This window comes from Equus caballus, chromosome 3, assembly GCF_041296265.1.
Source record: "Equus caballus isolate H_3958 breed thoroughbred chromosome 3, TB-T2T, whole genome shotgun sequence".
Taxonomy (NCBI): Eukaryota; Metazoa; Chordata; class Mammalia; order Perissodactyla; family Equidae; genus Equus; species Equus caballus.
This window is the reverse complement of record NC_091686.1, coordinates 70,141,123-70,165,782: the sequence shown is the minus strand read 5'-3', so window position 1 is coordinate 70,165,782 and position 24,660 is coordinate 70,141,123. Positions and strand designations below refer to the sequence as shown.

The window sequence follows — 24,660 nt, the reverse complement described above, 5'->3', positions numbered from 1 at the left end:
TTGGTAAGTTTAAAAGGCAGATTCCTGGGCCCCACCTCCAAGACTGACGTAGCGGGCCTGGTGTGGACCCAGGGATCTGTATTTTTAATAGGTACCTCAGATGATGCTGATCCAGACGGTCTATAGAACACACTTTGGGAAACACTACTCTGGGCGCACTGATTTCTGGGTTTCTCTTGGCTAATAACAGACATACGAATGACATTAATTACAAAAATGAAATATGATGTGGTGTTACCACGGGACTACAAAACCTCGAGGGTGAAAAAGCAATGGACCTTGCCCCTAGAATAATAACATAGGTCTAATCACAGCATTTTACATACCACCTCAGTGGGTGCCTGAACTCCAAAGCCAGGAGTCCTTGGACTTCAGTTAGGAAATCTTACATTAGAGGACTGTTCCTTTTACCTTTCAGCATTGCTTCATACGGCCTGTGTTAATACATATATACTAGATCATTTTACTGTGGGTGGGACAGGGATTATCCAAAGTAAGCAGATGACTGAACATAATTTTATTAGCATCTAGATTTTTTTATATTTAAGTGAGCTCTTTCAGATATACTTAAATTTCTAATCACACCACACTTGAACATATACAAAAAGAGAAATTAATGCCAAATAAATAAGTGTATTCCTTAAACTTCATATTCAGTCCAACTTCTCTGAATCAATTCTATTCAGGGTCACTGACGGCCACAGAATCAAAGAATTTCGATAGGATTTTAGAAAGAGGAAAGAGATTTTTAATAAAAAGGTGCAGTAGGTGAGGTCTGAGAACTACTAGAGGAATAAGTGCATTGTCAAAAAGAGAAACTCAAAGATGTCAACTTTGGGAATAGAAACATTGGTAGAAGAGACAGACACCATTATACTTAGAGCAATTAACTGCTTAGTTAGGATGCTATGGGACCTCAAAAGAGGCATGTACCTCTCTACATACGGTGGGCAGAGACAATCTGTTAGGCTAGAATCTTGGAGGAAGAGTGGGTGTGGCAATAGGAGGAATGCTAAACACAGTAAAGTTTATTCAAAGACAAGAAGGATCAGGCAAGGTAGGAAGATAATATTGGAAAGGTGGGGGATGGGGGTTAGATCATGAAAGACCTTAAGGAGCTTAGATTGTATTCCAGATTTGGAGAAGGCAACAAAGGTTTTTAAGAATCAGTGTGACATAATTAGATCAACCTTCAGAAAAGTAAATTACTCAGTCTAGCTACTGCAGACCAATGGTATTAGAACAGATTAAAGAGAGAGGCAGGAAAACCAGCTAGGAGTCCTTTGCAATAATATAGGCAAGAAATGATGAAGATTTCAGAGAGGAAAAACTAAGGGATAGATTTGAGAGAAGTTTAGAAGAGAATTTGAAGAAGAGCCTGAGAATTGGGGCTAACTGTGGATAAAGTCATAGAAGGTCAGCAAAAGCAAACAGCCAAATTGTTTTAGCAACACTATAAAGCTTTTAAAACTGAGTAGACACAAAACATGGTAAGCTCCTCTAGGGTAGGCCTCTTGAATTCTACTTCACAGGATACACAAGGAACACAATTTTGCTGTTAGATCTTCATAAAAAAGATATAATTGTCAAACTATTAATCAAAATAGTCCCTCAACATGTTTTATTTTCTATTATAAAGTAACACATTCATTACAGACTACTTGCAAATACAGATAATTAGAAAACTGGAAAAAAATCCATATTTCTACCACCCAAAGAAAACTGCCATTGTTTGATCTAGACTAAATATATTGCTTAAGATAAATATATTTCTTAAGAAGGCATTGTACTCTTAAGAGTACTGCATTAAGAGTATTGCTTATATTTCTTAAGGGTATTACAGATACAATAAACATGGAGAGGAGGTATACACTGACTATTTTTGTAATTAATGTTTTGGAAAAATAAGTCATAACAGTCATCAAAACCTACTACATAATTCAAAAGTAAAGACCAGGGGCCAGCCAGGTGGCACAGCAGTTAAGTGTGCACGTTCAGCTTCTGAGGCCCAGAGTTCGCCAGTTCAGATGTGGACATGGCGCCACTTGGCAAGCCATGCTGTGGTAGGCGTCCCACATATAAAGTAGACAAAGATTGGCACGGATGTTAGCTCAGGGCCAGCCTTCCTCAGCAAAAAGAGGAGGATTGGCAGCAGATGTTAGCTCAGGGCTAATCTTCCTCAAAAAAAAAAAGTAAAGACCAGGGGCCTGCCCATGGTGGAGTGGTTAAGATTGTGCCCTCCGCCTTGGCCACCCAGGGTTTCACCAGTTCGGATGCTGGGTGTGGATATGGCACAGCTCATCAGGCCATGCTGAGGCGGTGTCCCACATGTCACAACTAGAATGACCCTTAACTAAAAATATACAACTATCTACTGGGGGGCTTTGGGGAGAAAAAGGGAAAATAAAATCTTTAAGAAAAAAAGTAAAGAACAGTGGACTCTTAAGAGAGCTTTCACACTGAGGCTTTGTATTAACTAATTAGCATAAATTTATTTCTGCATTTATTAAAATAAGTTTAACACAAAATCTTAAATTGAGTGCCTTGTTTTCAAATAAGACTTTTCCCCAATTACCACACAATGAAAAACAAACGACTCAAGAAAGCCATTATTTTAGAATCAGCATAAGCCTAAATACCACACTGGAAAAGAATATCAACACTTCCCTAGTAATATCTTTTCTCTGATCACAGCTCTAAGAAGCTTATGCTAAAAGTACATCCATGACATTGATCTCTACAAAGTTTTTAAATATACTCTAAGTGTTCATCCTTAAGATCACCAGAGGGTTTCAAAAAAACCAAACATGGATAACTCAAAATAAAGTGCAGATAAAGTTGAAAAGCACTTCTGGCTTTATTTCACAAGAAAATTAATAGAGCTTGATTCTTAAAGCGGCTTGGCTTTTGCCACTTTAAAACAGTATAAGAAGAGGCTCTGTGCATTTTCAAGAAGGAGCAACATGTTTAGGCTTGTTTTTAGAATCGTGGCTTCCTTAAATGTGCGTAACAGCTGAGTCAGCCCTTTATGTCACTAAAGCTTATGCAGACCTGTGATCATATTGATCCACAAGCAAAAAGCTTAAGAAACTAGGAACTTGGAGTACCATCTACCTTTAAAGAAAATGCTCATAAATAGCCTTGCCTATAAATTTTAAAGGACTCATATTTCAGCTGATTTTCTAGATTCATTGCACTGCCACTTAATTAATGACATAAAGCTTTAATAGAACTGTTTTTAAAAGCAGAGGTGCATAAAAAACCAATACATTGCAAGATTCCACAGCATGTCAGTGTTTCTAATACCCATAGGTATCCTGGCTACCTAGAAAGGAGAAAACTGGCAAGTTAGACTAGATTGCATTTAGTACTTTGTTAATTTGGTGACTCCCTTGGCGGGGATTTGTGAGGACTCTGCTCTCCTTTCTTCTACCTACAGTGGGATAAGTGGATACGCTTGTCAAATTCTTTCCAAAAACATTGCAAAACATCTGTGAAAGAACTGACCAGAAAATAATGATACTTAGAAATTTCTGCATGCAAAAACAAGGTAAGAGATCCAGTCAAGGATGAGTGTTAAAACCATATAATACACCTGGAATCTTTTAGTTTTTCACTTCAAGGTATTACACAGTTCATAGTTCCTAAAAGGCAAATTTATTTTTTCATCAACACTCACCCTCACCAAGACTGAAATGAAAAGTCCCAACAAACTTCCAAAATGCTAGAGATACTATTGATGAAAAAGCTTTTTTTCTCAATTGAGTTTGTTTTTATTATTGTAAGTTACATGCTGTTTTGCCAAAGTGATAAAATATAGCTAATAATAGTTATTTTACCCTATGCCAGATCCTGTTTTACAGGTTTTACCAATATTTCTTATTTAGCCCTAACACCTTGTGGGGACCTAGAATTGGCCACGCCAAGAAATGTCTCTTTGGCAACAGGATTATTTGAGGCTGATTGCTTTTGATAAACTGGGACAGGGAAGGAGGCTCTGAGGAATGGAACTTGCCCTTTGTTAGGACACGTTTACATTTGTAAGGTAAATTTCTATCTGTAAAAGGTGCCTCCCTCTCTGTACCAGGAAGAAGAAAGGAGATGGCCTTCTCTCCAAAAACTCCTAATCAATACCAAAGGCAAGGACTTAAATCTGCATTTTATTGTGCTAGTCTGGTAACCTCCTGTAACTGACTTCCCTCCCCCTCCCAATGTTGGCATTTCTTAAAGATTAAGCATCTTTCTTTAGGCTAGGAACTGATTGCTGAGCTCACCTGTGACCGCCCAGCTCCAGACAATTGACTTGCCTCCTGCTACGCCCTCCCTCCGAGATAGCAGACCCACTGCCTGCTGTGTCCGTCAAGCACTGTGCTGACGGGGCAATCTTGTGACTCTTGTGGGAGGGACATTTCAATCACATGTGAAACACCCCGTTTGGGGGTATATAACCACTGTCTGCACCCCACTTCTTCGGTGCCCCTTCTTCCTTCGGGAAGAAAGGCCCCGGGCCATGGTTCCTCATAAAGCTTTGTTTAATTTTCTCTTGCTATTCTGTCTCATGTGAATTTAATTCGTTCTCCAGCCAGACGAACCCCCATTTGGGGAGAGGAAATGTCCTCCTCCCCTACAACCTCTATGAATAACTAACAATCACTTTTGCAAAAGAGAATCCAGGCTCAGAGGACAAATAACTTACTGAAGTAGGCAGGAGGCTGGGATCAACAGGTTAGCAAAATGACAGAAACTGAAAAGCTACAAAGAAATTTTGACTGCTTGAAGTTAGCTTCTCCTAAACATCTTTTTACGTACTTCTTGCTTAAAAGATTTCATGAAAGATAGTATTAGAAGTCTCATGGTAATTTTTTGTAATTTCAAGAGAGATCTTCAGAGAATAACAACAATAAAAAGGTATACTTTTCCTTTCAGAAAAGTACTGTCTAACTGCCTGTACAGAGGGACAGACAGACCAGAGAAAGAGGGAAAGGAAAAGCAGGTGGGCAAAATGTAACACAACAGTGATTTTTAATTATGCGTCAACATGGATTCTATGCCAGCATTTTGCGACCTGAACACTAAGCTAATCAGCTAGGAAATACGGGGCACGTTCAAGGACTCTAGCTTAAAGAAAACGATAGTAACTGGAAATTGTCTTTACTGGAGGGGAAAAAAAAAAGTTTACTTAGGAGAATTACTGGATCAGCAATCATTGATTCAAATATTCAAAATAAAGCAACAGGGGCCAATTACTAGCGAGACACAGGCAGTATGAAAGTGAAAACTGTGGACCTGTAATAGACGCTCGTCGTATAAATTCTAAGCTGTTTGGCTTAAAACGCACTCATGCACACCCGGAACACCAGAAAACCAGGGAGTTAAAGTCAAAGCAAATACACGATTTCTATACAGCGCATACGACAGGGAACAAAAGAGGTGGTGGAAGGAAGACACCCACCTCTGGTTTCTCACATAAAAAGCTCATGAATCAAAACCGGGAATCAACGGTTAAAGTTCTAGTGTGTGAAAGGCAAATGGTACAGTATAATACCCTGGGGGGAGGGAGGTTCCTTTTTAAAATTAGCTTTTGCCTCTTCTTCAACCCAGATCTTTGTGCCTCCGTGCTATCGATGAAGTTAGGCGGTTACACACAAAAACGCCACTCGGTGTTCCGCCGGGTCTCCCACCTTCCAAGCACCGGCGGTGGCAAACCCAGCTGAGCGCTTAAGAGGGCCGCGCCGGGGCGGGTAAGGACGGAGCCCGGCGCCGTCTCCGGCCCAGGGGCGGGAGGGAGCGCGGCGCCGCCGGAGGGAAGCGGAAGGTGGGAAGCGGGAAGCGGGAAGCGAGAAGCAGAGCACGCCGCCCCCTAGGGGAGCCGCGCCGCAGGCTGGGGGCCGGGCCGGGCCGGCAGCGGCAGCGGAGAGGAGGCGGCCGGCCGCGAGCCGCGCCGTCGGGCGGGGCCGTCCCTCCGGCTGGCTCGGACTCGGCGGGGCGGGCTGTAGGCGAGCGGCGAGCCCGACGCCGGCCCGCGGCCAAGGAGAAAGGTGGCGGCGGCGGCGCGGACGGGACGGGGCGGCGGCTCCCCGCCGTGACCCTCGGCTCCCCGCCCAGGCCCGGGCGCGAGTGGGAGGCGGCGGCGAAGCAAGGAGCGAGCATGGCTGAGACCTCGCCGCCGCCCGCCGCCGGCGCGGAAAGTTGCAGCGGGGAGCCGGCGAGGGGCGCGGAGCGGCGGCCGGAGGAGCGAGAGGGCGAGGCGGGGCCGCCGCTGGCCTCCCCGGCCGGGCAGCCGGAGCCCGACTCGCCGGTGGCCGCCCCCTTCTTCCTGCTCTACCCGAGCGATGGAGGCGCCGGCTTCTCCGCACGCCCGCCGCCGCAGCAGCAGCGCGCCTGGAGGACCCCGCCGTCGCCAGGCTCCCCGTTGCCCTTCCTGCTGCTGAGCTACCCGGGCGGAGGCGGCGGCGGCGGCGGCAAGCACCGTGAGTGGCAGAGGGGAAGGGGGAGCGCCACCGGGAAGGGGGGCCTCGGCCGGGAAGGGCCGGCCCGCTCCTACGGAGCTCCGCCTCCCGCCGGGGCTCCGGAGCGGGGCGCGGGCCAGCGGGGAGGCAGGGGCGCTGGGGCGGCTCTCGGCAAGCCCCTGGCCGGGGGCAGAGCGGGGTGTTTGGGGGCCGGGCGCCCACTAGTTACCTCCGAGTCTCCCCAGGCCGCGGGCTCCCGCCGGCCTCCCCTCCCCGGCCGGGCCGGGCGCTGGTCCTCGCCAGCCTCCCACGTGCTCGCCGGGTCCCAGCCCCGGGGCCCCGGCAGGGAGCCTTCCCGGGAGAAGTCGAGGAGGGGGCGGCGCCCGGGGATCCAGCAGCCCCGCTGGTCCGCCTTCTGCGGGCTCCGCGCGCCGCGGCGGCCGAGTAGGTGTGGCTGCTGCGCCGCCGCCGCCGGGGCGGCCTCAGTGGTACCACTAAATGTTTTACGAGCGTTCACGCCACACCCGTAAATATCACGGATCAGTCCCCCGGGAATGGGAAGAGAAACCGGGAACGCTGCGGGAGATGACGAGAAGGGAATGTGTGGTTCTGGAAGGCCACCTCCCAGGGTTATATCCTTGGGCAGGAAGAGGCCTCCACCTTTTAAAACCACTATCAAGAGAGCTCTCTGAATGCGGCAGATCCCGCTTGATGTGGAGTCCGTCAACAAATGTTTATTGCTGTTTGTAATGAGTGGGGCCCTCGAATAGGCAATGTTTTAAAAGACTCTTGGAGGAGTGTTAATGCTGGTTTAAAAAAGACAAAATCTTGTAGTATGAAAATGTGACTGAAGATATAAGGCATGATATAAATGTATAAATGCCAAATACTTTGCTGTCTGAGTTCTGAAAAGGGAGAGAAACTTGCCTAGGATGATGAGGGACTCTCTCTCAGAGAGCCAGCTAGGGATTTTTCTTTTTAAGCACCAAAGCAAACCTTTTAACTGCTCTGCACTGCCAAGAAATCCTGACTTTGCCTTTTCTGCCTCCTGATCCATCCCCTAAGAAAAGAGTAACAGAAGTTGAATATCTCCTGTGTGCATGTGCTGTGATTTTCCTAGTTAAGCCTCACATCTCTGTGAGCCGTATATGATGCCGCTTTTTCAGACGAGGAAGCAGAGGATCAGTATGATTAAGTGATTTATTCTAAGTAACAACATAAGAGAAGGAATGAAGTTGACCCAGATTCCAAGCCTGCCAGGCCCATGCTGTTTAAGCGAATACCAGACATCCAAACTGTGGTGGGATGGTTCCTCCTAGGTTAGGGTCCATTGGATTCAGCTGGAGGAAGTCCACCTGTCACCTTTTGTTTATTACTTACCTACAAAGAGGGCCAACACTAACCACTGACTGAGAGTCTTAGTAAAATCTTAGTTTGTGTGTTGGAATGATCTGCACTAATCTCCAGATAGGAGTGTCTAATCGTGGCAGAAATGAGTCCTTTATAAGCAGAGGAGATAAAGATAATATTCTCAACACTGCTTTTCATTTTCTAAGAAATCTGCTTTCTACTTTGTTCTTTAAGCACAGCCTCTTGTTTTCTCTTTAAAATTTTTTATTTCTGTGTAATCTGCTTATTAACCATATCACCTTCACTCCTGTCAATTCTTTGTAACTCCGTGTAACAGTTGTGGTACAACGTTGACATAGAAGAATTTTTCAAGTGTTGTCCAGTATCAGTTGTGGGGATTATCTGGATTTCTGTTAATTTTATTTGATTCCTCTCTCTTATTAAGGGTTGATTTTATTTTTTTTAAGTATTGTTAGAAAATTGGAGCCTAAGCCTGATGAAGATGAGGAATAGAAGACTTAAACATAAGTTTCTAAGGTGCTCTCGTAGTTTCTACAGTAGTAGCAGATGTCTGGCACAGTTTGTTAACACAAAGTGCTAACAGTTCCTCATGGTCTTTATTTCTGACATAGCTTATTGGTGTGTAAGTGCTCAGAAGAATTACTGGGAAAATACACATGTCCCACTTCTACTGGTTTTTTTTGAGGAAGGTTAGTGCTGAGCTAATATCTGCTGCCAATCCTCCTCTCTTTGCTGAGGAAGAGTGGCCCTGAGCTAACATCCACGCCCATCTTCCTCTACTTTATATGTGGGACGCCTACCACAGCATGGCTTGCCAAGCGGTGCCATGTCCGCACCTGGGATCCCGACTGTGGAACCCGAGGCTGCTGAAGCAGAAGGTGCGCACTTAACTGCTGTGCCACCGGGCTGGCCCCCCACTTCTTCTGTTTTTAAAGGTAGTCACTGAAAACATTTCATATTAGTAAAAGATCACCGATATTGTATTTTATTCAAATATAAAATTGACGTGGTAGTTCTTGTTTTGGACTGTGAGTTTTTATTTTTACCCGTTATTTTTTTGTGTGCTTTAGAACCATGCATACTTGGAAAAAGAAATACTCTGAATATTAATAAAAATAATTCCCTGCGGCCCTGCAGAGTCAGTGCAATATTGCTTTCTAGGATGTACCTGGATAGCAGAACTCCAGATCTTCTGACTGTTCATTTGAACAATCTGAGACCAAACAGTTTTAAAAAGACTTCTCATTTCAACTACCAGGACACCTCCGTGGACATGGACTCAACCTCAGCACCCAATGATTATTTGCCTTCTCAGCACCTAATTTTCAACTCTCGCTAATATATTTGCCAAAAGTGCATGAGATATAATAACTTTTAGATACTGTATATTAAGGCAGTATTATCTTTTTTATTTTAGAAATCTTGATGTACTCAGAATTTGTAAAGTTAACCTTTAAATTTGAGTTCAGAAGCTTTGTTTTGTTTTATTTTTTTTTGGTGAGGAAGATTGGCCCTGAGCTAACATCTGTTGCCAATCTTCCTCTTTTTGCTTGATTGGAAGATTGGCCTTGAGCTAACATCTGTGCCAGTCTTCCTCCACTTTGTGTGTGGGTCCCCACCATAGCCTAGCTTGATGAGTGGTGTATAGGTCGGCATCTGGCATCCAAACCTGCAGACCCCAGGCCGCCAAAGCGGAGTGTGCAAACTTAACCACTACACCACCAGTTGGCCCCTAGAAGCTTTGTTCTAAATAACACTGATGAAGATCAGCAAAAATGTGTGCAGAGGAGGTAGCCTAACTTTTCAAGGTTCTGATGTGTACTGTTTCAGTGTAAAATCCTACAGGATATAATGTCCATGAAGTATTCAGCGTGTTTAAATGCAGTGCAAAAGAAGCCTTCTGATGTAACTTGTTGGGTTATGTCCCTTTCTGAGTCTTTGAGTGCTGGTAATCTGCTAAGTTTTTATGCTTCTAGCTTTTGAATCTCATAAAAGTTTCTACCATGCCTTTTTTCGTGGATTTATAAAATTACAAGTAACTCATAGATCTAGTCTCATTGTTTAGATATTTCATAATACAAAAGTACATTGAGTACAAAGTGAATTTTCCTCTTTGTTCCCCCCCGCCCCCAATCACCACCACCGTTTATTATCAGAGGATACTGCTTTTAAGTTCGGTGAGTTTTTTTCCAGAACTTTTGCATGCATTCACAGACATGTGTGTGTCCATATTGCATGGGGCCTTTTCTCCCTGGGTGTATGACCTTCTGCACCAGTTTCTCATCAACTGTATGAGAAGGAGCTACTTGCATGTCACGGTGCAATACTTTTAATGCCTTCTCTTTCCGTCCTAACTTAGAAGTTGTCTTGTGGATGGACAGGATGGACAAGAGAGGCTTCTCCTTGGTGTTGGTGAACAGAGGCACTCCTGCCATCTGCACAGTTACCAGCTTCTATTGGCAGTTGTTATTTTCTTCTTCCAACTCCCAGAGCTACAGCAAACATTTATGTTTAAGGCAATGCCTTGCAAATAGCCCACATCTCTGCCCTTGTCTTTTCTCTCCCAATTACAGCAGTGCACAAAAAAATTGTCCCACTCACAAAGCAGCAGCTTTCTTTCTCTATTTGTGTGTGCTGTTTTGAGATGGGAGGAGGGTTAGGTGAGGAATAGAAAGAAGAAAAAAAAACCTTGGGAAGGACTGGCAGCGTTACTATGACAACCTGCTTCAAAGTTGAGTGTACCTCAGTGAGTGCCTTGGCTGAGCCCTGGAAAGTGCAGAGAATGTGGCTTCTAGAAGCATTCAACTATTTCTCACAAATCTACTTTAAAAATCCATGAATGTGGAGAAGGAGCTTTTTTATTTAAATATAAACCTGGGAATGAATGTTTAAGGGGAGAAAATCAATTTTGTTCACGGTTTCATGGGCACACACACAATATAAGGATATGTATATGTTATATATATAGTATGCATAGATATTATTTATATGTGTATGTGTATATGTATATATTCATTGATTTTAGTTTATCCATGGACATTTCTATTGCATCTCTCTCTCTTTTTCTCTTTCTTCTTTTTTCATTGTTTAATAGTACTCTAGAAAACATTATACCTGGTCAGCTGAATACACATTAATCAGTTCACCTACTGTATGCTTTTTAAATTTTGAAAGGACAAAAGTACTTTATTCTCTTTTGTAAATATAGAGGTATCTGCCCAAAGCTGGGAGATATGGGGGGAAGGGTCAAACCAACAGAACCCAAAGGTTTTGAGCATTCACCTTAATACTAGTAGTTTTTAGAACTGCAGATTGATTTGTGACTCTCTTACAGATAGCTCTTTGGTATAATTAACGTAGGGCAGCGTCTGCATTTACAATACTGTGATTCACAAATCTGTTAGCCTCCAGCTCTTTTCCAACTATGTCAAGAATGCGAAGATTGACTTCTTATCCATTAAATGCTGTTTTGTCAAATGGCAGTTATAAACGCTTATAAAGAAAGAAAAAACCTTAAGGAATGTAGCATCTTCTCACACTGTGTAATTGTAGATTAGTGACTGCTAGAACTGGAGGTTAGCCCTGAAGAGTTTGGACACTCCGACTTACGATGGTTTGACTTAGGATCTTTTGACTTTACGATGGTGGAAAGTCGTGTGTATTCAGTAGACGCCTTGTATTTTGAATTTTGATCTTTTCTTTGGCTAGCCATGTGCAGTACAATAGTCTCGTGATGCTGGGCAGTGGCAGCGGGCTGCAGCAGCTAGTCAGCCATGGGATCACGAGGGTGAACAACCGACACACTCATAACCATGCTGTACCTACACAGCCATTCTGTTCACATTCACTACAGTGTTCAATAAATTACATGAGATAGCACTTTATTTTCAAATAGGCTTTGTGTTAGATGATTTTGCCCAACTCTAGGCTAATGTAATGTTCTCAGCTCGTTTAAGTTGGGCTAGGTTAAGCCATGGGGTTTCGTCAGTTCAGTGTATTAAATGCATTTTGGATTTAATGATATTTTCAACTTATGATGGTGTTACAGGGATGTAACCCCATTGTAAGTCAAGGAAGCTCTGTATCTAAGTGCAGGTGGGGCCTTTCCACGCACAGCTGCAATGACTTGGGACATCCTGCGCTGCAGAGGGACCCGAGCTGGGTCATGCCCCCATTTCCTGCCTCAAAACTGAACAACCCATCTGCTGCTTCCCTTCCTGATTCGGCTTTTGTCAGCACTGCTGCCTAAACTCTCACAGTTTGTCTTCCCAGCCAATCTCTCCCCTTCTCTTCTGCCTCCTTTCTTTTGTCTTTCCCTGTTCTAATGGCCTGGCATTGTCAAAAAGTCAGAGCATGCTTCTGATTGACAGAGGAATAATTTCAGAATATTAGATGTAGTCTTTGGGTCTGACTTTGTTTTGACTGCTCCCCTGTTAATAACCATAGGTTCATTCTTTATAGACCAGAGTTTTTTCTTTTTTTGTTTCTGATCTTCCCTTCATTTTGGATAGTAGAGGCCCCTAAAAGACTTCATTAGATAACAAACGTTTTACTGTAGTTCTGTAACCCAAACAATTACAAATACAGACTGAGTAGAAAGATAATAATAGTGCTTAGTGGCTATCATTAATAGACTATTTTTATGTGCCAGGCAGAGAGCTAAAAACTTCGCATGTAACTATGTTTGAGTAATTATGAAAAGTTCATAGTCTTCCTAAAACCTCAGGAGTAAAGGGCTGCTGGCCAACGTGGTATTCCTCTTCACAGAGCCCGTCTTAGTGATTGTCTGGGTCTAGACTTGCTCCATACCAAATGGACATGGCACTTAGCATGTGTCAGAGGAGGTGGCATGGAGGGTGAGGGGGAGGCGGGAAAGTTTGAAATTTCCTAACCCTTAGGAAAGGAGAAATTGGCACGCTGTGACAGCAGGAGGCACATAGAAAGCAGAAGTTGTTTTAGCTTGTTGCCTTTCAGAATGTGGTTCCTCTATCTTGAAAATCTGTTTAGGGGCTCTCCACAGATATTCATCTGCTTCTGCTGCCCGTTTTTGTGAACTTAGGAAATCTGGTCACCTGATGCGAATGGTTGGTAAACTTCTGACCCATCTCTCTTCCTCCTTCCTCAAGGCCTGAGGGCTGCCCCAGCACACGCTTTGCTCAGATCTCCTTTTTACTTTCCCCTGCCTCAGTTCCATGAACATTCATCCTTAATGACTTTTATTTCATGTGATGACAGGGTTTTTGTTTTTTGGTGTTGGTTTTTTTCCAGAACTCTCAAAGGCAGATGAACTTATTTTAATGATGATAATGGCTGACATTTACTGACTGCCTAATTCATGCCAAGTGCAATGCTAAGCATTTTGCTTACATTGTTTCATTTAACTGTGAAGGAGTTAATATTATTATTCCCATTCTCTCAGTGAAGAAACAGGCAGAGAAACAAGTAATTTGCTGAAGTTACTCATCTTCTTAGTAGTGGATCTAGGACTCACTGTGGGCATTTCTGACCCCAGAGCCCACATGCTCTCTCAGCCTTGTTCACTGCCTCTGTAACTGGAATCACATCCTAAATTGGAGCCTCCTTTTCAGGCAGCAGCACCCCTTTAGTTCCTTGTTTTATTCCGTAAAGCCCTATTTGCTAAAAATGAATCAATGAATGTGAAATTCACAAGTCACCAATTTGATAGAGAAAATAGTTATGTGTGCAAGCAAAACTGAATAGGCATCTGTGTAACAAGGACTTAGGAATGTCTTAAACACCTGTAATTGTCTGTTTCTTGTCTATTGCCTTGTTCTTTCTTCCTATCCCTAGTGACTAGCACATAGTAGGTGCCCTATATATGTTAAAGGAATCAGTCTATGTACAAATGAATAAAGCCTGTGTTAAAATGACCTGTTTGTTGGGGTATAAATATAGCTTGATTTTATAGAACTTGGGAGTTTTCAAGGTTGAAGTGAAACAGGAGAGTGGAGACACACTGTTGTAAGAATATAGAGTACTTTAGAGTTACATATGCCAACAAGTGTCTGTTGAAAGTCAGGTATGTGGTAGGTACTATTTAAGCAGATGTACAATGGCTCCCAAAGCAGGCAAAGTTCTTCTCATGGAGCTGATGATCTTTGTGAAGCTGGTTATTTAGTTTCATCTTATAGCTGAGTAAATTGAGACAAGAGGAAGAGAAGTTTCCCAGGATCGTCTGCTTGGTGGTTGATAGCTTTACATCTGTAAATCATTGCCTGCTGCCACAGAGCCATGAAATCAGTTTTAGTTATTAAGATAGGAATTATTTCTAGTCTTATGCTGGTTAATTTTAACAAGTAGAGAGATTATGCATTGTAATACTCCTGCTGGTGTTTGTTTCTAACAAAATAATGGTAACTTGGCTTCTCAGGTATCATCATTTTATAGTACTTATTATCATCCTTGGTTAGTATCTACAAAGTAGTACTGAGCCTGTAAAGTGTATAAACCTAAAATTGTGGAAATCTCAGCATCAGAGGTAGACGTAATAGATTTTTGCCTGAGAGAGGGAAGGAAGTGGGAGGGAGGACTGAGAATGTGAAAAAATTGTGATCATTCGATTGTATAATCTTATAATTTACCAGAAACATCTGGGCTTTCCACCAGTGTCATCATGATGATGATAATTCATCAAGGAAACCCTTTTGTGCCAAAAGCAACTAGTGAAATGGGGGCTTTGGGGAAGATGAGACTTGTCTTCTTAAATTGTAAAACCGCCATCCAGGAAGACTTGGGAAACAGAATTTGTGAGCTTTACAAACTGATTTAGTTGCACAAGTTGACAAATTTTAAGATGCACCATTATGTGCAGAACAGAAACTAGGTAATAGGAGGAGACAACTAACTATAAAAGAAATAAGTGAAATGGTCTCTTCTCCTCGAACCTGTTAAGAAGAATTGGCATATCTGCAAGAAATCTATTTCTGAAAAGTATCTGATATCAATTTACAACAAAAAAATAGAAATAACCCAAATGCTCACCAGTGTGAAAATGGATCGGAAAATTGTTTATACATACAATGGAATATAACCTTATAATATAGCAGCAAAAAGGATCAGCAACAACTACACACCACAGTGTGGATGAATCTTAGAGAGTGCAATGTTGAGTGAAAGGCTTAGAAGGTTATATACAGCATGAACCCTTTCTGTGAAGATAAAAAAAAAGGGAAGTAAATATATTGTTTGGGCATCCATATATTTGTAATAGTATTTTAAAAGTAAGGTAATGATTTACATAAAATTCAGAAGTGATTGCCTCAAAAGGCGAGGCAGGAATTGAGAAGAAAGAGCACATAAATATAAGTTGTTGGTTCATTTCTTCAGTTGGGCAATGGTTTCATGGATATTGGTTATATTTTTTAAGAATTCAAATTATACATTGAAGTTTGCTATTTAAAGAAGTTCTGAATTGAGTCATTTTAGAAAATAATTCCCCTCTTGATTTATCTTTTCACACTCCTGAATATATCAAGCACTCTTAATGAATCCAACTGAGAGGGTAAATGTGGAAGGAACTGGGTAAATGGCTTTCTCAGCTCTCTCCTCGCAGTGGTAGTACAGTAAGCAAGTGACCTTGTCCTTCACAGGGTCCGGAAGAATTTGGTTTACCCTTTGCCAGCACACAGCAGGACAGATCCAATGCTGGATTCTCAGTTTCTCAGAAAATGCCCACTAAAAAACCTGAACTAAATGGACAAGGGTGACTAAGTGGAATATGTGGTTTGTGAGGCATTAAGATGTAAAGTGTGAAAGCTGATAAAAATTTCCTCTTCTTCAGATCTTGAATTTGTTGAAATTCATGTTTAAGAAATTTCTTGAGGACCCTGCCTTTGTTACTTGTTGGTTTTTTTGTTTGTTTCTTTCTTTTTATTTTCCCTGAATAAAATTTAATCCTTAGGGCAGAGTGCTAAAGTTGCAAAGTATGGGAGAAAACATTGACTTTGGGGGCATCTAGACAGAAGCAGCTTGGCACCCAGATCTGGCACTTGCTAGTTGCATGATTTTGGACCAGTTACTTGGCTCAACTTTGCATGTGAAGAGTGGATATCAATATCTGCTTTGCAGGATTCTTGTGAGGATTTGATGTGGTATTTGTAAAGCACCCCACAGGAAATAGAAATTCAACAAATGATAGCTATCTTAAGTAATAATTTTTCCACATTCTATAATAGGGACGTCGGACATGACAAATCCCGTCTTATAATAGTAGCTGAGTAAATAGACTTTAAAAGCAATGCAACTTCTAATTTTCAAATGTGAATCTCGTTTGCTTTGACTCAGTGATAATGTGGAAAATTCAGGCTGTATAAGTAGCTAGGACACAGTATTACTCAGATCATCATCTTGGACTTGGACTTCACATGGGCCTGTTTATTCTGGTTTAGGGCCACACACTGCACCCTAGCCCTCCTCGCAACTATCTTACAAATATGCATTGTTATTCGTCAGTGGGATCAAATGAAAAAATAGTTCAGTACAGCTTATAATTAGTGTATTTATGAGAAAAAAAATGAGAATATGAGAAAAAAGTTCAAGGTTTATGTGTCTTACTGACTTAATATTACCTTTATATTCTAAGCTAACATATTTACTTACTAAAGACTCAAATGTAAAAAGACTACTACACAATATTTAGAATTATTTTTATTAGTCTTCTACTTATAGTGCTTGTTTTCATAGTAAATCCATTGCTTATAAACAGTGAGTAACTCTTTGTGCTGAAGACTCCAGAATGTTTACCTGCAAATAGGTATAACATAGTGGGAGTACAGGTTTTCCTGCCCACCTGCAGTTTTTAGGTCCGAAATGACTGCTAACCCCTTCTCAAACTCATGGATAGGGGAAACTCGAGGATAACCTGTTCAGGCAGGTTTTTGTCTCCTTGGCAAAAGCTTTAGTTGCTTTGGGCTTCCCTCCCTGTGTCCTCTACCTGGAGAGAAGGACCTTTGGAAGGAACGTTCAGCACATTTCTCTGCATATTGACCTAGGTGTCCTTGTTGTAATCAAACCAGATCTCCTGTTCAGGGTTACTAAATGCTTCTTGGTTGGTTGGTGGAAAGATTGTTTGTCATGGTTTGTGACAGGCTGAATTCAGGCATTGGTACACCCCAGGCCATCCCAGAGCATTCACATTCATTTCTGTATTCACTGTTCTGTGTTTTAAGAATGTATCAGTGACCTAGAGTCTTCATGTCATATGTACAGATAGCCAGCACGGTTTGGCATTGTGGTTCCAGGAACTAGTCAGAGTAAATTTAATTTAAATGTTTTAATGACTGTTTTATATGTTTTGAGGTATTGCATGGCTTAAAGTGAAACCATAAACTATCCCCTTTAAGATTTAATGTATAAAATGGAAATATGTCTGGCTAAAAAGGAATCAGTGTAATTAAATGGGAATGCTTTAAATGAAGGCTTGTGTTCAGTATTTGGATATGTAAACTCTGCTTCCTTGAAAAAATGATCTTGTCTTCCTGCCGCAAGCGCAGTGCCTGGAAGGCTGCCTGGCATGTGGAGTACTCCCAGTGAATGTTGAATGAATGAATGAATGAATGAATTCTGGGTCCAGATGGAGGATAATGTTGGAAGAGATTGATTTATTTATTTTATTTTTATTTTTGAGGAAGATTAGTCCTGAGCTAACATCTGCCACCAATCCTCCCCTTTGTGCTGAGGCAGCTTGGCCCTGAGCTAACATCCGTGCCCATCTTCTCTACCTTATATGTGAGACACCTGCCACAGCATGGCTTGACAAGTGGTGTGTAGGTCCACACCTAGAATCCAAACTGGCGAACCCTTGGCCGCCAAAGTGGAGCGCGTGAACTTAACTGCTGCACCACTGGGCCGGCCCATAAGAGGTTTAAATAGAAATGAATCAACCTGGAATATTTTATTTTCCTTAGTGACTTGCCAATTTTCTTCCTAATTATAAGTAAGCATATATGTAAATGCATTCTTACCTTGTACCAGTTTGCCTTCTCTTTAACAATATGAGAATGCCTGTTTACCTGCAGAATCTGGTTCCTAGCATTTCTTCTTTGTGCTCAATCTCAAGTTAGGATGAAGCATTTATGAAATTTTAATAGTATTCTGGGAGAATTTTTTTCTTTTAGTTTTCAGAAATTAGTAAATCAAGGTATCCCTCTGATAAAAGTCCCTAGAATGGAATAAATCATCTTGGGATATATTTCTTGAAGTTGTATGTTCCTCTTTAAAACCAGACCCTTCAATAGAAAAAGAACACTGTTTTCAATTATCCAAAACATTTTCAAAGAAAATATTTATCCTCCCTTATCTCCTTGTTAGTTATGTAGCTCAGAAAGCAAGTACCTAACTTTTTGTTACCAAGATATAAATGCCTCATTGGATAATATAGATATGTGTGTGAGTGTGTAGGTGAGTTGGTTGGTTGGTTGAAGAGAATGTGATAATGTGCCCTTAGGATGTTCCCGGAGGGGACAATTTTTAAAATATAACATAATTTTATCTTCTGATTAGAAACATAATACATGCTTAATGCAGAAACTTGGTAAATACAGCAACATCAAAAAGGGGTGGGAGATTGCCATTAATTGGGAAGGATTTTACTTTTTTAACTTGAAGTTTTTTCTTGCACCTCTGTCCAGTCTAAAAAGTCAGGTATTTGCACCTTGGAGAAAGAAATTATAAATGCCTGAGAATATGATATTTAAACTGAAAATCTGTTTTATTTTTTCTTAAAACTCCTTTGGCTGAATAAAGAATTTTAATAGCTAGGTATATAAGGATGAAAGATAGAGGCGATTATGTGCTTGTTAAATTAATTTAGCTGCTTCTCTTACCATCTTTGCTGTGGAGTATTATCCAGTATTAATTGTCCTCCTGTTATCCATCCCTTTTATCCCAAAGTGAGGGGAATTGATGAGGATACGTGCATTGTGTTATGTCTGATCACAGTTTGACTAGCACAGTCTGGAAGTGGGTTGTGCAGGATGAGAACGAGCAGCCTAATTGCTCTCCCTGCATCAGCAGCATCTATAAAGCATCCTGGGAATTGCTCGCCCTACGTTCAGAGCAGCTGGTCACATGAGCCTGAATTTTCAGTTCAGTTCATTAGTCAGCCATTTTGGTCAACACCCTGCTTACTGCGCACAACCAATCCTATTAGAACTCAGCATCCCGGCTCATCTGAGCAGATCCTGGAAGTGATTTCTGCAGTTCAGGATTTTTTTAAGCTAGATTGAAAATAATTGGTTTCTTTTTCGTTCTTTTTTTTTTCTTGTGCTATTTTTTTCTGCACAAAGAAGGAGAATTTTTCACTTATTCATGCAGAGGCCAGTTTTTTAAAGCCAGCTAAGGTGGCATCGGCTGTGCAGGATTTAGTGCCGATAGCTCAGCTGAAAAAGAAGGGGGTAGGGAAGGGAGGATAAAAGGAGAGAAGCTGGGAGAGGAGACAAGCATCATCTTATTTTGCTATGTGGTAGGAACTGTCTATGAGAAAAGATAGTATAGAATTATTTATCTTGAGCAGTTGATTCTTAGACCCTAAGATATTTTTCTTTGTGTTTTTTTTTAACCTCCCCCACCCCTTTTTTTGAGAGCTTTGTTTGGGGGTTTTTGGTGAGGGGGTTTTATTTATTTTTGTCAGGGGTGTGTGTGTGTGTGTTTGTGTGTGTGTTGTGGTCCCAGCTGAGTCATCATGTCTGCTCTGACGCCTCCGACCGATATGCCAACCCCCACCACTGACAAGATCACACAGGCTGCCATGGAGACCATCTACCTTTGCAAATTCCGAGTGTCTATGGATGGAGAATGGCTCTGCCTCCGAGAGCTGGATGACATCTCACTTACACCTGACCCAGAGCCTACCCATGAAGGTATGGTCAGACCCCATCCACTAGTGTCTCACCAGCATCCTCATTGTTTCCGCGGGCTGGGAGGGTCAGGAAGAGGTAGGAAGAACCGATACTCTAGACTGTTAACCACCCTGAAAACCTTTCGTCCTTACCCACCACTCAGCTCCCCTTCTCTACTTTACTGGGAAAAAATATTTTTTCCCTTCCCTCTGAGGCATCCTTTCAAAAGATGCTGGTGCTCGTTTAGAGTTCTTTGTCTTTAAGCCTCTAAAGAGACCATTTGAGCTCACTTAGCACATCTGACCCTACTTGATAATGTAAAGGCTATTGATTTTGATTGTATACTAAAATGTTATAGAAATTGCAGTGATTCTTAATAGAGTAAGTTAAGACAGCATGACTATAATTATAGGATTGTGTATGATATAGTTGAAACATTCAAGGGTGGTATCCCAGCATCAGAATATAATATTAAACAGGCTATGATATCTAGAAAATATTAGATCAAGCATTATCTTTTTTTAATAATATGGATTATTAAGTTCAATGAGAAAGCAGTTTTACGTTTAGTGCTTATTTAGTGAATATGCACTCTTAACAAAGTATAATGCCTTGAAAAGGTGAATAAGGTAATCCCTACCCATGGAATCTATTGGCCATTGCTTTTTATGATATTTCTGGTAACTATGACAACCCATTTGTAATTTCCACTATCACTACCTTTGAGACCTTTGTGGTCTCTTGACTTGTGACTTTCTCCCAGAACCTTTTCTGAATTGTGAGAGGTTTTCAGCTTCTACCCTTAATTCTCTTAACTCGATACCATAAGGAAGAGAATTAATTTGAATTATAGCTGCAAGTTGTTTTGTTTTTTATGTAGTGGCCTCTTAGCTAGTGTTTATTCTCTACCCTTAAAATAATGAAGACAGAAATGCTGACATGAGGAGAAATTCTTTATAAATATCTGCCTGCTGTTTAGGCATAGCTATAGGACAGAGGGCCTAAGGAGAATTGCACAGAGCAGATCCTGTTAGGAAAAGTGATTCCTTGCCCTTGACCTTGCATTGCAATCTTACTATGACTCAGTCTTCACCCTTTGTGTCTGAAAAGGATTTTATTTTCCTTTGTAGACTTAGCCTTGAGAAAGTTTTAGAGAAGGTTAACATCACAGAACACAAAGAAGTCGTTTGGGGTGTGTCTTTTAGGGCAATGTTTAAGGAGTTTTTAAGACCCTTTGCATCTTTTCACAATTGGTTTGTCACTTGGACAGCTTCCTTTGGCTCTTTCATAATGTGCACAAGGGTTAGGCATCAGCTGGAATTTCATACAATGCCAGTTCTGTTAAAACAGCCTCCAAAGCTTTAAGAATCTTTAAGGAAGAAAAATACACTTTTAGAAGGCTGCCAAGAAGTCTTTTAGCAAATGCCTCAATTGGCATATTTTGTTTTAAAAAACATTCCCATCCATTTTGAAAGTCATGCAATATAAAATATTCCCTTAATTATAAAATCCAGTGTATCAGTGTCTCAAAAATAACAATTTTGGTACTTTGAATATATATTTGTTTTTTGAGTTAAGATTCCTAAGAGTGAGCAAAAGTGAGCTGTTTGCTTCGTGTAGGCATTTGTAGCAGTGCTGTTTGAATTCTTCCTGGAGAAATCTGTGATGGAAAATGTATGAGGGCTGCAACCTAACCTATAAGTGGCACATCCTTTGCTTAAGGAAAATAGACAAATAGGGCGTTCCCAGCACCTTAGAATCAGCTATAGAGAATGTGGAGGAAAATAGAGAAACACTGACAATGAATTTTGGAATTTTGCGTTAAATTGGGCAAAAGAAGCTATAATTTCAAATCATTAGAAATGGAAATAATAAAAGAAAGTGCAGGCCCAGGCTAGCATCTGTAGGTGTAGCAATCTAGGAAACCAGGTGGTGCTTTATGGAGCTTTTATTGCCTTGCTCCACTGGCTAGCTCTGGTCATCTGAACAGTCATTTGGACCCAAGAAATGTCTGCTTTAATATCAATACCAGTGACAATTGTTAGGTTTAATTTAGCTATCAGCATTTAAGTGGTAATTGCCAGGCCAGTGACAATGTGAATCTCACATTCTAGACAGAATGGAGCACCAGGTGCCTGGACACTCAGGAGTATTTACAGAATACTTCCTGGCGGATTCATAGAGGGAAAGACATCTGACCACACAAATCCTGCAGTGGGGGCCCCTGATTCCCACAAGGGAAAATAGACCAAAAGCATTACATACCCTCTTAAGACGATAATCTAGACTGTGTGTGCAGCCCACAGTATAGGCCTGGACTTAGGGTTTCTGCCTAGCTTAACCTTTAAATACATAGGAATAAAAACATTCTCTTCATTATGTCAATGCTTATTGGTGGTCAAGGAGGTGATCTCTCTCTCTCTCTCTCTCTTTTTTTTTTTTTTGTGGGGGGGAGATTAGTCCTGAGCTAACATTTGCTGCCAATCCTCCTCTTTTTGCTGAGGAAGATTGGCCATGAGCTAACATCTGTGCCCATCCTCCTCTGCTTTATCTGTGGGATGCCTGCCACAGCATGGCTTGAGGAGCAGTGTGTAGGTCCACATCCAGGATCCAAACCAGCAAACCCCAAGCCGCCGAAGCGGAACGTGTGAACTTAACAACTGCACCACTGGGCTGGCCCCTCTCTCTCATTTTTTAAATACACTTTTTTTAAAAACAAGGAGAAATCTACAAATCTTTTTACGTAGATTTCCCCTAAAGACAAGAGCCTAGCTGGGATTGATTCCCCAGAAGAGAAGATTCAGGAAAGGCTTCATCCACCAAGTGAGACTTAGCTGGACCTTGTGCTGGACTAGGTGATCCCCAGGCAGACATGGGGCGGTACATTTCAAACACTATGTGTAAGGTGGCTGAGCTGGGAACAAGAGGTAGTTAGGAGTGGGACCTACCTCATAGTAGGTTGGGAAGATTAAATGAGATAATTAATGTAAAGCACTCTATAGATGTTAGTTATTTGTGTAATAGTTATTCATGGAGCAATAGTTTGAGCCACAACAGTTTAAGCCACATTCTTAAATATATTACGATTTTAATGTATGTGTCTGTTTTTATATCTAACCTTCTGGAGCAGCCTAAACTAGTTTTTTACCAGACAGGTTACAGGTGAACGTTAGTAGCTTAAATTCGTGTTTTAGCATTGTCCTTTCTTGGACCTCTATAAACAAGAAAATAATTGATTAAAAATAAAACTGAGTTGTCAAGAAATGCTTGTTTTCCTATTAACCTTTTAAAGATGGGGAATCTCACACTGAGAGGTGGTGCACAGATGATCAGTTTAATACAATAAAATACACCATTTGGTTACAAAAACAGCTATAAGCTTTGAAATTATATTTTTAACTTAGAAAACTTCTCAAATAGAGATAATAAGAGACAGACTATGAAGAGATGGTGTATTGGACAGACACATTGAGAAGAGAACCTTAGATTTTAGGGTTACGGTAAAGAACTGTATGTGATGGCTGACTTCATATGTGCTCTTGTTGCATAACTCCGCACTTTCCCGTGGGAGCTGCATCTTGCTTTAGTGTTCATTTAGACTATCTGGCATTTATACTGTGATGTATACAGAGAGAGCTTATATGACACATCTGCGAGTATAGTAGTGATAGGGCACTACATGCAAGGAATGCGTTTTGATCTGTCACTTGGTCAGCAATATTTCTTGGGTGCCCCTTGATGCAAAGTCCAGCTCTAGGGACTAGAAATAGACAGCCTTGCCCTAGGTGAGTTCACAGTCAAAGTAAGGAGATGAAACAAAGATGTCAGAAGATGCTGTAAATCAAGTGTGGACTACTTTGTTGCTAAGGAATAATCCAGTTTCTTAGGAACTGGGACGTGGACTTCAAAGCCAGATAGCACTAGGAGTGACCACGTTTCCCAAAGGACAGTATGGGTGCAGATTTGAGATCGGAGAATATTCAGTCATGAATACTGTACCTATGTGGTATAATGAGCAAGGAAAGTTCCCTGAAGATGAAATGCAGAGTGTTATTCAGTGACTGTGGGAAGTGTCTTGTGCTGAGAGAACTCCATTGACATTTACTAATGTACTTTTACTCATTAATATCACTGCCCGATAGTATAACCCCATCCTGCCTTGGAACTGCATATGGTCGTGAAAAAAATGCATGTCCCAGTGGGCATTTTGGCAGGGAAAGCCCAATGGCTGTTTACCGAAAGACTTCAGAGCATGAATTCCCTGCAGTGTGGTGCAGGGCTTCTAAACCTGGGGATCCATGATCCTAAAAATTCTATATAAAATTTTATACCTGCGCATTTTTTTCTGGGGGAAAAATTCTTAGTGTCCATTAGAACCCCCCAAAGGAAAAAGTCAACTGCTTAAAAAACATGCAGTTTTCATCATAAGATCAGACCCTGGGCCCTTCATTCAACCTACATTTAAGTATCCTACTTATAATTTATGCCCTGCACCATGCTAGGTGCTAAGGGACAGCACAGTGACCAAGCCTGGGCCTCTGGATGTTCTGAGCTTGGTGACAAGTGGGGAGTGGGGTTCTTCAAACAAGTGAAATGGCAGTCATTGTGCTGCAATGGTACAGAGCCCAAAATCTCACCTTAGGGAGTTCCCGGGGCGATTTCCAGTTGAAGTATTGTTCCAGCTAAGCCCTAAAAGATGTGCAGGAGTTATCTGGGCATAAACAGGAGGCAAGTAGTGTTGCGAGGGAGCAGACGGCACTTGCGGAGACCCAAATGCCAGAAGTGAAAGATCCTCAGTATGTATTTTCAGCCCCTTTCCAAATTTCCTTTCCAATCAATTTTCACCTCTTTGGTCAGAAATATTAATAAAGCCACATGCTCTACTAGGGACAAAACGTTAGGGGTAGTGATGAAATAGATTTTTTTTCTTTTCCAGTTGTGCACAATGGTAATGTTTTAACATTAAAATCTGAAGTGTTTTA

At 41.5% G+C, this 24,660-nt stretch overlaps 1 protein-coding gene across 28 annotated transcripts in view; it reads left to right on the top strand.

Moving 5' to 3' along the window:
• The first annotated feature begins 5,563 nt into the window (after nt 1–5,563).
• The window catches only part of RUFY3 (RUN and FYVE domain containing 3), a 79,947-nt gene continuing 60,850 nt past the window's right edge, over nt 5,564–24,660 (top strand). For 5 of the 28 annotated variants that reach the window (XM_023638004.2, XM_023638002.2, XM_023638001.2 and 2 more), the window contains exons 1-2: nt 6,016–6,470; nt 9,977–9,997. In XM_023638004.2, coding sequence (XP_023493772.2) covers nt 6,149–6,470; nt 9,977–9,997 — 343 coding nt within the window. In that variant the 5' untranslated portion in view covers nt 6,016–6,148. Of the gene's footprint in view, nt 5,742–5,880; nt 6,471–9,976; nt 9,998–18,811; nt 19,700–24,660 lie in introns of those variants that run through there. The other 23 variants (XR_011437556.1, XR_011437557.1, XM_070263731.1 and 20 more) reach the window with 14 other exon arrangements.